Consider the following 16,939-nt stretch of genomic DNA (forward strand, 5'->3'; position numbering starts at 1 on the left):
GTTGTTGTTGGCTTTGAGGTAGCATATCCAATGTGTACCTGGATTTTCGTAACTGTCCAGGTTAACCACACCACACTCTTTTTTCTTCACAACAGAAGGTAGAGAATCAGACATGAAAACGCCCCTGAAGTGCTTGACCCCCAACGATTCGATCAAAGATTCAATATCGAAGTTGGACAGGGGCTCTTCTTTTTTTTAAACTTTTTCAAAGCTTCGGAGTTGTTGTTTCGCTTTTTGGTCACACCTTTCCCCTTTTTTTCCATAGCCAGGTTGTGGCGTTTCTGCTCTTCCAACTCGGCCTTTTGCATCGATGACGGTCTTGGCAATGGCGGCACTGCCTCCTGCTAAGCTGCCTACAGCGCCCAATGCTGCCAAGATAGCCGGGATGCTGAATATGAAACATCCAGTCTTCTGCTGCTTTCGCGAACCTTGTAACCTCCTCAACTGAGGAATGCTAAGCAGCAATTTCATTCCATGACCTTTTTCCAGGCAGGAATGTTTCTTCTCGCGCTGCTTTTTGGTGAGCAATCCATCAAGAGCTCCGAGAGACTTGAGGTTTGCGTAGGGTATTTGGTAAACGACACCTTTGGGCTTCATGGTTATAGTATGTTATTTATATATATCGTGAAAAAGGTAAGGCTTTGCCCCTTAATAGGTTGGTTATACAAAGTTGCTTTTTTTCACAGGGTGTTATTTATTTACAGCCCCCACCCCAATTTTCGTTTTGTGTTCATGGCGATGGTCGTACCCAATGCAGCAACCCGTTCACCTAGCGAGGCATCTCTGCTGACGAGTCTCCCGAAAGCTGCATGCTCCAACTTCCTGTCGGCATCATGACGTGCGTCGAGATCTGTGTGAGTATTGTAAGCAATGTCGTGGTCCTTGCATGCTGATCCAGTGGATTCACTCCCTTGTCTCCTCTCTCCAGTCGCTGTTCGAGTTTGGTACCCGGACCGGTTCCAGAATTTGGGAGGCAGGGTGTTGATGATTTTGATGAGGTACCCTACCTTTGCTGTCGTTGACAATGAAGTTGCTAAGCTTGGTGCTAATCATGTCCATGATGCCCACCTTCTCGTTGCGGAAGTTGCGATTGCCTGCATTTTCTTCGCCTGCGATAACCAGCAATCGATCTACAAGCTTTCTTACGTCGTCTACCCAAACAAACTCCTTGGGCAAGGTATTGTAGAGTTTGACACCGCTGCCAGTCTTGAGCTGGGTCCATATCGGCTTGATGAGGTTCCAGTACTTTTCTCCACTGCTAGATTTCACACGATTCTTAGTTGCATCGTTGTTTTGGTACAGAGCGTCCGTCATGATCAAAATTTTGGTAATCCTCGTCTGTATAATCTTTAGGTTGCGTCTTAGTAATAAGTTCCCACAGTCCCACCGTGCCGGGATACCTAGTCCAGCTGTTCTTCTCGCCCAAATTGATTTTCACGTCGTCACCCTCGAAGGTGACTTTCGATTTTCCAATTTTCCTAACCACACCCTCGTTATGTTCAATGGTCGGGTACAATCCGAATACCTCGTCTTTTTCGAATTTCCCAGTGCTTAGGTAATCCCTCGCCAACGGACCCAGCTCGACTAGCTTGTCCGAAGAGGTACTGCCTAGGGCCTGACGTCTTGAAACCGGAGCAAGTTCGAACGGAGTAGTGTGAATGCTGGATATCGGTGTGGGTATGGTATAATTTCGAGGAGTAAGTGGCACAAGCTCGTTGATTAACTCTTTGTTTTGCTCGGTGACATCTTTGATTTATTTACCAAGTCCACTGATGGCATCGATCATAGGTTGGTCCTGACGCTTTTTCTCTTCGTAAATTCCGCGATTCTCGGATTTCCAACCCTTAAACCGTTTTGCCAGGTAGCTACGCAGTTTCAGGTTGTCTGCAAATTTGCGTTTCATTTTTTTGTATGTAGTTATTTATAATAGATCAAGACGTTTCTTGTAACGTTGCAACGTTTAGAAAATTATTAATTTTGTTTCTGTATTTTTTCGTTATTGGGTTTCCTCGTCATGTCTATTGTGACAAATCCGAAATCATCTTGGTTCCAGCATGAAGAGCAAAATTTGGAAAACTGATTGTAGTTTATGTCCCCACCTACATAATCATCGTAAGCGTGTTTCAAATTGGTGTAGTCTTGACGAAACAAACAAATGAAATTAGCATTGTCTCGGAGTAGCTGCTTGGGGATTTTGGAAAAAGTCTGAGCAAGGTAGAAGCAGTCCATGCCTCTGTGCCGACCCTGAGTATTTCGAATTTCGTTTTGGTTCTCCAGGATCACATCGTTAAAAACTACCACCGAATTTTCGAGACAGCAGTCTAGTGGTATCACTTCAGAAGCAGATATAGCTATGCCTAGTCCCTCGTACAGTTTCGACAGCTGGCGATACTTTGATTGCTCCAAACTTTTAGAGAAAACATACAGGTGACTGTTCTTCCAGTTTAACAAGTTGGGTGCAAGAAGAAAATTATCAATAAGTAACGTTGTTTTTCCACAACCAGAAGGTCCAACAATAAGACTGCGAATGTTGTCGGGTAGAAGCTCGCCATTTTTCCTATCCTGACGTTCCGAGGGAAAATCTGGCAGTCGCCGTACCACGTCCCAAGCACCCGTTACACAATCACGTCGTTTGCGTCTATCCAACTTTTTTCCTCGAGTCCCAGCCATTTCACCAACAGTTTGTCACCTTTTCTACGTAATACTTTTTCAATAAGATACGTGTCGAGGTATTTTGTTTTAGAAAGTTCCTCTTCGTAAAATCTTCCTTTCAGAATTTCGTCGCGATTATCTTTTATTATATACGTGTGACGGTTTCTGGATAAGACTCGAACTACGGTGAAAAGTTCCGTATTCCAATTTTTTGTGAAGCCCTTTTCGAACGCACACTTAACTTTACTGATTCTTACCTGATATCCAATTTTGTATTTCGGTTTCTTGCTCGTAAATTTGTACTTTGTCAATAAACCGTAGAAATTAAACGTCGCTCGTCAGATTTATTGACGTCAGCTGGTTTCATGTTTATCGTGCGGTGCAAACTGTGATTATAGCTGTTAACGAGTTCCGGAAGCATGTCGAGCCACTTGTAATTCCCCTGAAGCGTGAACTGTTTCCACATCCGTGTTTTGAGAGTTCGGTTGAAACGTTCCACTATGCTGGCTTTGATGTGACTAAAAGTGGAGTAATGTTGAATATTTCGTTTTTGAATAAATTGCCGAAAAACAGAGTTGTAGAATTCTTTTCCGTTGTCTGTGTGAAGAAATCGAGGTCGCCTGCCACTTTCATCGAAAATAGTTTTGAATGCTTCCACTACGCAGGTTCCTGTTTTTGCCTTGAGGGGTAAAGCCCACGCAAATTTTGAAAATGTGTCTATAACAGTAAGAAGATACTTGTATCCCTTGTTGATTTTATGTAAAATTTTTAGATTGCCACCGCTCATTTCCACAAGGTCAGCTTCCCACAAGTCGTCTATGCCTTTGGTCACTACCGCCAGTCGTTTGTAGTTTCGCCGTGCAGGTTTGTGCAGCTCGTTCACAATAGCCTGCCTAGACATTGCGCGAAAATAAGAATATAGCTTAGATGGGATTTCTGGCTGCTGACAATGCCGGGTTTTCTATGTACAGCTTATGACCTATTTCTATGTCGATAATTTGAGTATCATCTTCGGCATAGGCAGTCTCGCGAGTCTCGGGGTGGGTGAAATCAACCAACTCCACTCATTTTAGGCTCGTCACTGATGTTCGTCACGGTCATGGTTGGGTAGTGGGTTGCGTGAGGCGTATGAAACCTTGACGAACTGAAGTGTGCCAGCGATGAAAAACTGGTGATAGGCTTTGGCAGGAGTCAGCATGTAGAGTTTGGCACCCGGATGGAAGAGCGAGGAAAATTCCCTGTTTGGAATGCTGTACAGTTCGATGACAACGGTGTACTTGAGACTGTCGATGCTGTTTACATTGGTTCGAACCTCGCTCTCCACATCCTCCAATCTACCGTTCACCGATTCCAGGTGTTCCTCGATAGCACGGACAACAGTGTCGTAATCGGGCTTGATCTTCATATCAACAATTAGCCTCTTGAATTTTTCGTTTAAGTCATGTAGTTGGGTACTGAAATTGGCTATGGCCGATTCCTGGCTCGCCTCGATGCTGCCAATTTGCTCTTTCACATTGGCGATAATCTGCTGTAGACTTTCCACGAGTGTCAACTTGGAGCTCTGGGTTGCGAGGTCGTGGACCTGGGTTCTAATTTCCGCAAACAAGGCATGTAGCTCGCTGATGATCTGGTTGGTGGGCAAGGTTGCAACAGACTCCCGAAGCAATTCAATTTCGGTTTGGATGTTTTTGATATCGTCCGATTTGAGTATTCGGTTGAGAGCCCTCTTCACGCTTTTCAGTTCATGCGAGGTAGGCAGGGTGGCCACCGTGTTTTGGAGCGACTCCTAAGCTTTTTTCATCGCTTCCAACTCCGAGGCAGGAACAGCAGCGCGTATGCCTTCTTGTAATTGCGTTATGTCGTCCAGGGTGGGGGTGGATTGTTGCAAAGTTTCCAACTTAGCCTGTATGTCGTCGATCAAGTGATGAAAATGCGACAACTCTGATTCGGTGTTTAGATTTTCCAACTTGGTGATCTGCTGTTGGACGCTGGCCAGAGTATCCCTGATGCCAGGCAGTTTGGATTCCAGTGCTTCGTGTACGTTTGCCAGATCATTTTTGATGACGGCGAGAGCATCCTCAATATGGGCTATGGTGCCTTGCAGCTTCCCGAAATCCTCGTAGGTCTCAAGTTGGAGTTTTGTGTTGGCCACGCTACGGGCAATGGCATTCAGCTCGCTGGGCGAAGGTAGATTGTCGATGAAGTCCTGTAGCTTTTTGAGTTCTGTTTTGACTTTTTTGATGGCTGCATGCAAAGCGTCCGTTTGAATCTCAGCCTTGATGCTTTCCAACGTAGGAATTTCGAACAATTGAAACTGTTCGTGCAATTTGGCAATACTGGCATTCACGCTATCGTAGTCATCTTGAGTTTTTATACTCTGGATAATGTTTTGCAGTTCAGTCTGGATGGTGTTCGTTTGGTCCTGCAACTGTCGCTTTAGCTGTTCCACGTCAGAAGTTTGCGCTTGCTGCAGCTTCACAAGTTCGTTTTGGAGCTTGCCTACGCTCAGTGCCAAGTTATCGAAGTTGTCTATTGACGCGAGGTCGGTGTACTTTTGCAGCAGCGATTTAAGCTCGGCGTCAATTTTGAGTACGGGGTCCAGGCACTGAGACTGTAGGCTAGCTATCTCGGTCTGGAGGCTGGAGTTGAGCGTGAACTGCAGGGCCTGCAGGTCGCTTCGCAACTTCTTGACCCTGACGTCGAGCATGAGAAGCTCGTCGCCGTGGTCATCGCGTTTGGTGTGACCAAAAATATCGTTAGGCATTGTTACCACTGTGGTTATTTATTATAGGGTAGGTGATTCGCATCTCCACAAAAAGAGGGATGAGTTTATCGTAGTCGTCCAAGAGCTCCACGTACAGGCGATCGCCAGCAGAGACATCGTACGTTGTAGTCGCATCCATCCTATCATGCTTGATGCGATAGATGTACTTGCCAGAGGAAACCTTGGCCTCCCCTTTGTTCTCGGGGTTCATGTTGAACTTAAGTTTGCCGGAGATGTGGAACCGGTAATAATCAAAGTTGTTGTTGAATACATAGAATGTTTTGCCCACATCCTCGTCGTACTGTGTCAGGATGCTATTCAAGTGTATAATTAACAGACCGTTAAGTTTAGATAGCATGGAAGGCAGGAGTTCGTTGAAACTCGACGACGACGTAGGCTGGACGGGCACTTCCATAGCTTGTTTCCTGAAGCCAAACAGGTTCATAGGCATGGTTATTTTATATGCTTGTGTTGATAGAAATATTGCCAGGCATAAGTTTTTTTTTTAAGTGCATTGTATGCATTTCTTAGTAATATCTAAACGATAGTGCCCCCAAGGCAACGTGTGGATCCCACAAGACAAAATACATCTTTTATCATCATGTGGATCTAATGCTACTTTCCTAACTTTGTTTGTTGTAATCACATGGTCTACACTTTGGATTATTTTTCCAATCGTAGCTGCTTCTTCAATTCCTTCACACAATCAATATAGTCTTGAAATGAAAGTTTGTTTTGGACAGTATTTTTACCAACACCTTTAGCTTTCTTCGTGATGCTGCTCGCAGTTCTAAATGTATACATTTTGGAACGCAAACCGGCAAACTCGAGAATGATGTCTCCGTTACACTCGTCTTTCAATTTACCTAGAACTTTTTTGTTACTAGATGGAATTCCAAATCTGTTTGGTTGAGGGTAGGAAGAAGTATCATAATAATCAAGCAAGGACGGATTTTTTACATCTTCATATAGATTGGCTGTTTTAATGTTATAAATAAAACTGTCGGTGTCCATGTAAAGTAATGAAATGCTATCGTTGTAGAAAGGATGCATAACATTGTAGTGAAATTGAAACATGTGAAGTTTCGATAAATCTAAAACTGTTGCTCCCACATAAATTGGTTTTCGGAATTTTATCACTTTTATATCTAGATTGAAAAGTGACAGATGCTCGTTGTAAATTTTTCGTGATTTAAATCTAGGATCAGCTACCAACTTACTGCATTTATTTTCAGATGAAACTAATCTCACGTCCACGTGATTTCTCACGTTCTCCATTGTCTTACCATATACAGCATTATTCATCAATTTGAAAAAATCTTTGTCTAAATCCGAAGTGTCAACTGTTCTATGTTGTGTGTTTGTATCAATGTATGGTTTGAGCCACTCGGAATGTTTAAACCTGAGGACTCTTCTAATATCCAATACTTTAACACCCATCGCAATCAAAAACTGAAGACTTTTGTAATTGAGAACATATCTTTCTTTTTTCTCCAAAGTTAATAAAAGCTTGCGTTGATTAGAATTAGGCGGACATTTAAGTTCGGGTGCTGGTGGTAAATCGGAAAAAATATCATGCAAATTGTCTGGAAATTCAATATCCACTTCTGCAAAGAAACCAAATTCACAATCGTCAAAATCAATAATATTTATGGAAGTTGTTTCTATCCATTTGAAACCTCCATAAGGAAGTTTCTGTACCATAGCATATCCATAGAGATTATTAACGTCGATGTAAAAATGTAATTCGATGGTTTATTTGCATCATATTTTTCTTCCATGTGCATGTTGTTGGCTTCTGCATGTCTCTGTACACATTGCACCATCCCACCTCGAATCCCTCTCTCGATGAAAAGTAACATGTCTACATCTGTTAATAATTCTAACTTAATTTTTGTTTGCAACAACATTGCAGACCACGCTAATCCCGGGAGGCTGAAGAAATGCGCAGGGTCCAACTTGTAAATAGACATTGACGTTTTCCTGAATGCTTGAAAAACATCCGCAAGTATTGTTACGTCTAATTTCAAGTATGCATTGTGATAATCTCCGAATGTTTTACATTCTAGTTTATCCTACATCAGTTGTGCATGTTCGTATTCTTTGTCTGTAATTCCTGCTTTTCTCAGTTGACTGAAGAATTCGTTTTGAGGAGGGAGAGTTTCGTCATTAAATTTAGATTCATTGTTTACGTATTCATACGGATAAATCCCTTTACTTCTAATCAGTTTTATATCTATGTTGGAAAAACTAGCTTTCGTAATTTTGAATTGTTCGTCACAGAGTTTACTTGCTAGTGCGTCCTAACTTGCAGAGAGAAATCTGAATGAGTCAAGAAACCTCATCTCTATGGTTTCATTTGTCCCCGAAATCTTAACTTTCTTACTTATATAAATGTATCTTTCTTCATTTTGAGCAAGAATATCTATTTTTTGTGTGTCATATCCAAGTTTCCGAATTAAGTGATGAAAATCGTAATTCGATTCATTATGAAAAAATATGGGGACAAATTTGGGCCTTTGAATTTTGAGGTTGCAAGCATTACAGATTCCGCTGATGAAACGACCGTGTGTGTGCGAATGGTGAAACACTTTACGATTCTCGTTTGTGAAGTATTGATTGCACACTGGACACTTGACAGTTTCATCAAATATTTTTTGTTCCTCTGGTGTCAACGAATTCATCGGTTTGGATATTTGCAAGAAGCTGCCAATTTTCTCAACCTCCTCTTCCATCTTTTCAAAAAAGTGTTCGATAACATTCGGTCCACGATATACATATGGTTTATTTATTTCATCTTGTCGTATGACAGTGTAACCAATACTATTTGGTTCATGAAGCTGGTATGGCGTTGTGGAGGAATATCTGGATTTGGTTTGCAGGAGGACAGTTGCTTCAGAAATAATTCAAGATCTGCAACGATAATGGCTGGATGTTCAAACAAAGCCTTGTACATTTTGAATTCTTCGACTTCGTTCTTTTTGGGCATCAACATTCGAGCTGGTTTGTTGTCACCGCAATATATTTCATGTTCGACACGTTTTTCAATAGCAATTTGCCGTGCGGTATATATTTGGTGATTGAATTCTCTTCGATCATTAAACGTGGTCAAACACCTTGGACAAACCTCGATGTGATTTGCATACTTCGTTGCTTGACTTCTGATTAGTCGTGATAGTGAACGAATAAGGCAGTAATGGTGAATATTGTTGTTTGAAATTAAAAGAAGATTAATTATATGAGCATTATTATCGTTGATATCATTTATCCTGATGGGATGCACAAGATGTTTTTCTGACGTATAAGAATATACATTAATAACAATGCGTTTTCCATCAGAATCTCGTGCACGCGACTCGAACTTTGATATGTCTGACAATGCCACGGGGTATTCAATGCTAGACATTACATTTTCAAAATCTGTCTCGTACTGCTTGTAATGATTAACTCGCTCTGGTTTATTTTTCCAATGAACAGGATACAGAGCTGCCAAGATGCACCAAAGAAAGCATTTTGAGTCATTATTTTGAATATTTAACACTGCTTTCTTGTTTTGAATGGTCGGTGGTAGAGGAACGTAACTCGATGCAGAGAAAGGCATGAATTTGTTCACGTAAACAGTTAATGTATGAGGACTACCACATAAAGACCATCCCGACCCCATAGCCTCGAAAGTGTCATGTTTCATAATCAACTCATTTGACAGATTAGAGTAAAACTCGTCCAAATTTTCAACACCTGCCAAATAAAGAGCCTGGTTTTTGCTACGATGATAAAAAACTTTTGTTGTACCATTGACTTTCTCATATTTGGAACATAAATCAACGTATACTTTTATGGAATTATTTTCAAGATTACTTTTCAAAGTATTCAGTACAAAAGTTTTCGCTTCACGCAAGAAACTAGGAACATCACGGCCTGCTTCCGACGTAAATGATAAATCCTGAAGTCTACCATTAAATGCAGACCTAACTGGTTTATATTTATTATTTAACTTAATTTGTTTTGGAGCAGAAGCTTCAGCTTCTGAATAATCAATTTTTCTTTTCAATATTCCTTCTCCGGTCGATGGTTTGCAAATTTTCAAATGTCTACTTAGATTTGGAATGCTAATTTCTTTTCCACATTGAGCACAGACTTTAGAAGGTAACAAACGATTTGCTCCTTTACACCTTGTCTTATGTATCGATAAATTATTCTTTGAAATTAGTTTCCCACAAGTGACACATTCGATCTTATCATTCTTACGAGTAAAACAGGTAGGTGATTCCATTTTGTATATGCTTTAAAATATGAGCAAGCAAACGATAGAAATTTCAGATATGTTATTTATATAAAATTTTAAAAAAAATTATATAAAATTTAATGGGATATCACCAACCTGATAAAACTATTCCCTATGAAAAACTCTATGACCTTACTTGGGTTCTTCCGCCAAATTATATGCTTCTAGTCTCCTATACTTTGGTGGAGCCCGTTCAGGTTCTATCCCCCGCGATGTGGGTTCCTCTGCCGATCCAGCATAGGTAAGAAATAAGCACTGTGCTCTGACTTATATAGATTTATAGAGCCAATAGAAATCTTGCTTACTTAAACCAATAAGAAAACACCACGTATAAATTATTAGCCAATCAAAATCTCCGTTATTTTAGCTATCATATAAAAAAAATGCAAAATATCCCAGTTTCAATTCGATCCATTTATCCGAATCGAAGAAACCGACAGTTCACATATCCCCATAACATTGTATGCTTGCCCTATTAGCACCTCTTTCGCTGTTGTGCTCAATTAGTTTTCACTAATTGGCGATTTTCTTGAAGAGGTCTAATAGAACAAGATACGGTGGTATGAGAAATATGTAAATTAAAGATATTTTAGCGAATTACGCCGGCATAAGCTAAGTTCGTATTGCTAGAAGGCCTTCGTCGTTGCAAGTCACCTAACCCATTCACTGGCAAAAAGAGTTAAAAATGTTGACGTACTGAAAAAAAAAATGACTTGTCCCCCTCAAGCATTCATCGAGTTCCAACATTTGCACAGAGATGGCTCTGTTGTTGTCGCTTATCAAATATATATATATATTTTGGAATATCTCTAAAACAGAGAGAAACAGGCAAAATCTGTTTGCAGATTTGTAATGTACACTCGAAGATAAGTAAAAGTATGAATACAACCTATCCTCGGAAATTAAAAATGGCGACCGGAAGTAGGTTTATCTCTTAAACGGTACGAGATAGCCAAAATCTGTTTGCAAATTTGTAATGTACACTCGAAGATAGTAAAAATATGAATACAACATATGCTCGGAAATTTACAGAGTTCATAGGAATTGTTATTTTATAGAAATATTGTCAGCCATAAGGTTAATTTACCCCCTTCCCTTCAAATATCATTACATACATGTGGAAGACAGAGGTATGCATATTTCCGTCCGTGGCATTACAAAAAACGAGCCTGTCTCCCAATATTGCTTAAGAGTTTTTGGTTAGCATGCAATAGATCAGTATGCTAGAAAAAACAGGGGGGTAACAAGAGCATCAACACTGCACCACCACTATTGCCAGTTAGCGTACTCACCAACTCTCCATCTTACTGCATACCTATCATCTTAGAAGGCTACAAAATATTACAGCATAGATCGCTGTCAACTCGTATTTGTAGATTAGCCTCGCCTGTGAAATATCATATGGCAAAATTTTAAAAAAAGGGGGGGGTTGTGAAGCAAATTTCTTGGTACTAGTCAGTAGTGCCAACTTCTATTTGTAGGTTAGCTTCGCCTGTGAAATATCATGTGGTGAAATTTTTGTGGAGTAATTTGGCAACACTGCGAGCCCCTCACACCCTCCAAAAGTAGTCGTGGGAGCATTGAACCTATTGCCACTACATACATCGTGAAAAGGGGGGGGGGCGTAGCCGTTTACGCTGAGGGCCCGTAGGCGTTTACATTGAGGGCCCCCACCACCTTACCAAAAAGGTCCCAAAATAAGATTGAGCAAAAAATAGGGCTAGAACATCGTCAAATGCTATAAAATCCATAAAAAAAATCATCAAAATCATCAAAATATGTCACAACTGAGGCTAAATATTAGGCATACCTACAAGGAAGGTCGGTGAAACAATAGGTTTTTCACTACTAATGTGCTATCCGATTTTAGCCAACAGATTGATCGACTTGCTGCGTCGTGTCGCATTGTGACTCGTCATTTGCGTCACGTACAGTCAGATCCAGTGTGAGGCTGTCCTTCCTCATTAATCAGGCAACGAGAGATTCCTCAATATTAACGAACGCAACACACGAAGCCTCCTGCCTAGCTCCCTTTCTCCTTTCCACCCCTCTTACAACGCTACAGTCTACATTTGTATACGAGAGAGCTCTTCCACAGATGCGATGGGTTGACCAGGTTCATTTTTGATCAAGAAATAAAGCTGCAATCAATGAATCAATCAATATATAGCCAATTTTTAAGTGTGTGTTAGAAATTGTATCATACATAAACCCTTTCCTATTCCCACTTGCAATGTAACATTTCTCTTGTGTTGGACAGTTCGAACATGTACTCAATTTATCATACATATTTTCTTGTCTTTCAGCTTAATGTACTTGGACCTACTTTTGTTTACAACGCAGGACTATTTTTAACTTCAACATGTTGCGTTCTGTTCGGGTAAGTTTCATACCTCAATTTTAGGACAATTTTAGGGCTATACTTTTACCCACTAGTGATCTTAGGTATTTATTTTAGGAAGGGGGTTCCAAAATGCATTTTCAATCTTTTCCACGGGGTTGACAATTTATTTTTAGAGGATGGGCGAAATGGCGGTTATTGTTCCTCTCTTAATCTTCCCTCTTTGCACAACACTGTTGACACCTTTATATCACATAACGTGCTGAATATGAACACCGAAATTCAATTGGTTAATCACCAAAGCATAATCTTTTAAAATGTAGAAGTTTCGCGATGACAAGTTAGTACTGAACAACCAGGTTGTACTGAACAACCAGGTTGAAAGAATCTTCTTATAAAAGAAAATGGATGCCAAATATTTTGATGGTTGCCCAAAACCAGCCAAGTAACTGCAGTATAAATTTTATAATTATACATAATTTGAATAGAGGATTGTATGATTTTATTTTAGTTCCCTTTTCGGCCGTTTTTGGTTTATTGCGAAGACGAGAATGAGAGATGATATGATGAAATTAATTAAGGGAAAACTCGCAACACCCATGCCTAGGTCTGGATTCGATTCCGGGACCCCTGGGGAGATTGTATGAATGATAGAGGTAAGTACAACTGATGAGACGGCAAATGTTATTCAATGTTGTCATACCTTACATTACATACCAAACACACATGCCAAATTCCATTCTGTTACAAGTCAGTTGCATTATCATGCAAAATGCTGAAATTATCCGCCGTGCTTCCAATATGTCGGCGTTACCAACCGTGTCAATGATCTACGGAACACTTAATACGTTGTAATCGATGTTACTAATGTTACAGGAAAGATATATATAAAACTCAAGCTATTGTCAATTACGTAGTTCCTTTATTTCGTGAAAATTTGAATTTGTCCGCCATTTTTCAACATGGCGGACTTAGCGCACGGCTCATCGCCGGCGACTGTTCGTATGTTGTTAGTAATGTTATAAAGAAGTTGTATACCAAATTTCAGATTGTTATGAATTAGTTCCATTATTTCCAAGGAATTCGTTTAAAGTGACTGCACTAAAAGCTGTCGCTAGACGCACGAGGGCAACGTTATTACGTTTTGCCGCTAGGAGGCATTAGTAGCAAACATAGCGCTAAATAAACGTCAAAAGGCGTTTCGTGTGTTCGAATAAACAAGAACTATGTCCACTGTGAATGTGCAGCGACTATTTCGAGCAGATTTTCAGAAGGGGCCACCTGTGTTTTTATGCACTGTTCCTCGTCCAGGGCGAAGTGAAGCAACTGTGGATCCTGTCAGACAAACCTTTCAGCACCAGTACGGCCACTACAGTCTCTGCAGCAAGCGAACGAAACAAGTCCTCTGCGCAAGTAGTGACTCGAGAGGGGAAACGCGTGAGAGGGGAAGTGAGTGCATGGAGGGGAAAACGTGTCTGCTGCTTCCATCCGTAGCAGCAACGCGCACTGCTTTGCTCCGTCCACTTGCTTTCTCTCCTTCTCTGCCATTATGTGCTGTCTTATTCAACAGATTCCTGATACAGAATGCAGACGTGCAAGTGCTGCAGTTGGCGTCTCGACAGCAGTATTGTCGTGAATTTTCCGCAAGATAGAAATTCCATATCACTGCAGCTGTGGCACTGGGGCACTTTCTATCCCCCCACCAAATTCACATAGAGCGACAGATATTTGGGTATATTTAAATATATAAAAAATATATTGTGTATTCCAACTTTACACACCCCCTCCTTAAATAATTATTTTGTGTGTGGGACGAAATGCAGTATGTTAGATATCTGTCGCATCAGCAAAGGTAGACACACAGAGCAGTTGTGAAAAACTTGGGAGAGTTCGTCGATCAGAATTACCACTTCTAGTTGTATCGTTTGTTCGTAGTAAATTTCTAAATTCACAGACTTATGAATCACCCTGTATAGAGGTCATTAAAACAAAACCACTTCTCTTGATCGTGTTTTTTTTTCTGTTTGACACCCTGTTACGATTAAAAGGAACACTCAAATAACTTAATTTTATCCATAATACATGTACAGAGAAAGAAATAGTAGGCAAATTGTCCATCACCATTTTCATTCAGTCCGTTTTCCACAATGTGATGTCATGAATTGAAGTCAAAACGTCAATAGGCAGAGGACATCATCTGCTTTGTATCAACAGAAATTCATTCCTTAAAACAACACAGGGTGTGTATAGTAAAGAGTAATGGAAATAATGATGTGCAATTTGCCTACTGTTATCTTTGCCGTTGACTGTACAGTCACGGACAGTTCTGGGTTGTTACGATACCAATGAGAGTCAATGGGTTTGTTAGCCCAGAAGTGTCCGTGACTGTACAACCATACATAAAAGGCACACACTTGCCACTAATGACTTGGCACTGCAATTACGACGGAAATATCCACTTGGTATATCTGAGAGAGTCGCATAATAAAGTAAATTTCGTGCAGAACCAGACGATAGTGTCGCTTTTTTCTCGACAAGTCTCGGGCATAACATGTTAATATAGAAAGCGAAGCTCAGAAATGAAATAATATTGCGTTGATGCATAAGTTAGTAGTGTTTGTCTTTGGTATGGCAACACTGCGGCGTTAGGATTTTGTTTATCGGTCAATGTTCATCAATTGGAGTGGCATTGTTGTGCTTGTGAATACGCATTGAATTTTACAGATTTGAAGAAAGGCGGTGCTATTTATGGGCTAAAGAACAGTGTGTCCAGTGGGGGGAAAACATTTCCGACATATTCTTCTGTCGGAGTTTAACATAGGGGCAAAGGCAGCGGATGCGGCTCGAAACATTTGTCCCTTGTATGGGGAGAATGTCAAAGGGAAAAGCAGGGCAAGAAAATGGTTTTGTCATTACAAAGAGAGCATTTTTGATTTAAGCGTTTCTCCACGTTCAGGAAGACCATCGGGCTTTAATGAAGACAGTTTAAGCTCTTTCATCCACGACGATCCACACCAGTCGACTTGAGAATTAGCAAATGTGATGAACTGGCACCATTCAACCATCGTGAGACATTTGCATTCCATGGGTAAGGTTCAGGATTTCGCACGCTTTAAATGAAAAACAACCAAATCAGCGAGTAGGCCAGGAAGACAGCATCAAGTGCTGCGACACGATAATGCACACCCACACTCCGCTAACCATGGGGGGGGGGGGCAAACACCCACTAGTCGTGGACTTTCACAGATTTTTTTCCCAGAAGGGACAAGCAAGATATTTTTCCATGGCACATATTACCTCGAAAATAGTGTTGCCCTCAAAAACACCACTTGAATTTGAAATTATCGCATTCCTGCGTCCCCCTCATTACATAGTAATTAATGTAAATTACCATGACTGAAATCAAATTATACGTGTGAAATATATGCTTTTAGGTTGACATTTCGTTTTCGAAGGGGAAGGTGTGATCATCCTTGCCCCCCCTTTCCAAACGTTCCATGCCCCTACATTATTATACTTTCACCTAGAAATTTAGTGTAGAGGAATCTTATCGCTGTTATTAAACGATATTATAGGAGAAATAAGTATTTTCAAGCCGATGAAAGTTCAAAGAAACTACGGTGGAAGGGGGTTCAGTGGGGCAACCACAAGGGGAAGAGGGGTATTGCGTGATCAATTCTAGGGGGGCAAACATTGAAGTAAAAGAAAGCAAGACTAGCAGAATCTAAGAGTAGCAGGACAAAAGGATACTCAAGATGGAAGTAGTTTTCACGTCTTTCTTGCATTATTTCTTCCAGACGAACAGGAGCACCTGCAGGGGGGACAGAGGGACAATTACCCCTCTAGACTTTAAATTTTATATAAATAAAAATACATTTCCAAAAATTGTCTTGCTCGCTTCGCTCGAAATATCTGCTTTTCTTACAGTCTTGTCAAGTTCATAGCCGTAGCTAGGGAACAGCGGGAGTTATCCCTGGATGCCGAACAATCTGAATGAGAAAAGTTGTAAAAGAGAATGGCATGGCATCCTGTGAATTCTTTTGCGTCCTATTAAATCAATACTGTTTTCAAATTGAAAAATTTTGAACGAAAAATTTTCTTGCTCGCTTCGTTTTCCATAATGGGTTGCAATTTACCAGGGAGAAGTGCAGGCCACTGTGGCGGGATGGTTAGTACAACGCACTGCGACGCCAGGGGGCACAAGTTCGAATCATGGCCTGGGCATGGATATTTGTGAGTGTCCATTTGATATGATCCTCCCGAACCATATCAAAGATTCGGTCATATTTAATATTATTCTTAATTATTTTACTTTTTATATTCACTATAAAAACGTTATGAAAGATGAGATATTTAATAGTTGAACTAATGACCTAATTCTGTCATTCGAGAAGTTTAGAATTTGTTATTTGCAAGCTTCTTGAAAGCAAAATCTTTCATTGTTGACAATTAGTCAAAAATATGTGTTCTCAGTTTTAGAATCAAACTATTATGAAAGCCATAAGAGCTAAATTTCAGTTGGAGTTATTAGTAATATAAGCCTTATGGACATTGGAAAGAAGTTTTTAAGAATGTGACAACTTTATAGTAGAGAATATTATAGAAACTTTATGGGTCATAACTGTTGTTTTAGACATAGAAAAATGAACCTTATGGAACATACTGTTTAATCTTTAGAATATTGCCATTGTACACAAATTAGTTCTGCATATCACAGCTGTAGCTATGTTTATCTTTTGTGTCACGGGAGGCGCTCTGCTTGACATGCGGGGGTATAAATACAGCTTCGGAACCTAATTCGGGGGCATTTTCATCACCGACTCCGATGGATTAACATCTTAAATACTCAGCTCCCTTTATGGGAGGGTTCAAGAACTCAGTCTTCGTTCCCAAATTA

The 16,939-nt window shown here is 40.4% G+C and overlaps 1 protein-coding gene across 1 annotated transcript in view; it reads left to right on the top strand.

Moving 5' to 3' along the window:
• Window positions 1–16,939, top strand: part of LOC145994374 (MFS-type transporter SLC18B1-like) — a 91,873-nt gene that overhangs the window by 18,502 nt on the left and 56,432 nt on the right. Inside the window, exon 3 of the mRNA XM_083130487.1 lies at window positions 12,008–12,081. Within this exon, the coding sequence (XP_082986613.1) occupies window positions 12,008–12,081 (74 nt within the window). The remainder of the gene's footprint in view (window positions 1–12,007; window positions 12,082–16,939) is intronic.

This window comes from Lepisma saccharinum, chromosome 10 (genome assembly GCF_977018435.1).
Source record: "Lepisma saccharinum chromosome 10, izLepSacc3.1, whole genome shotgun sequence".
NCBI lineage: Eukaryota > Metazoa > Arthropoda > Insecta > Zygentoma > Lepismatidae > Lepisma > Lepisma saccharinum.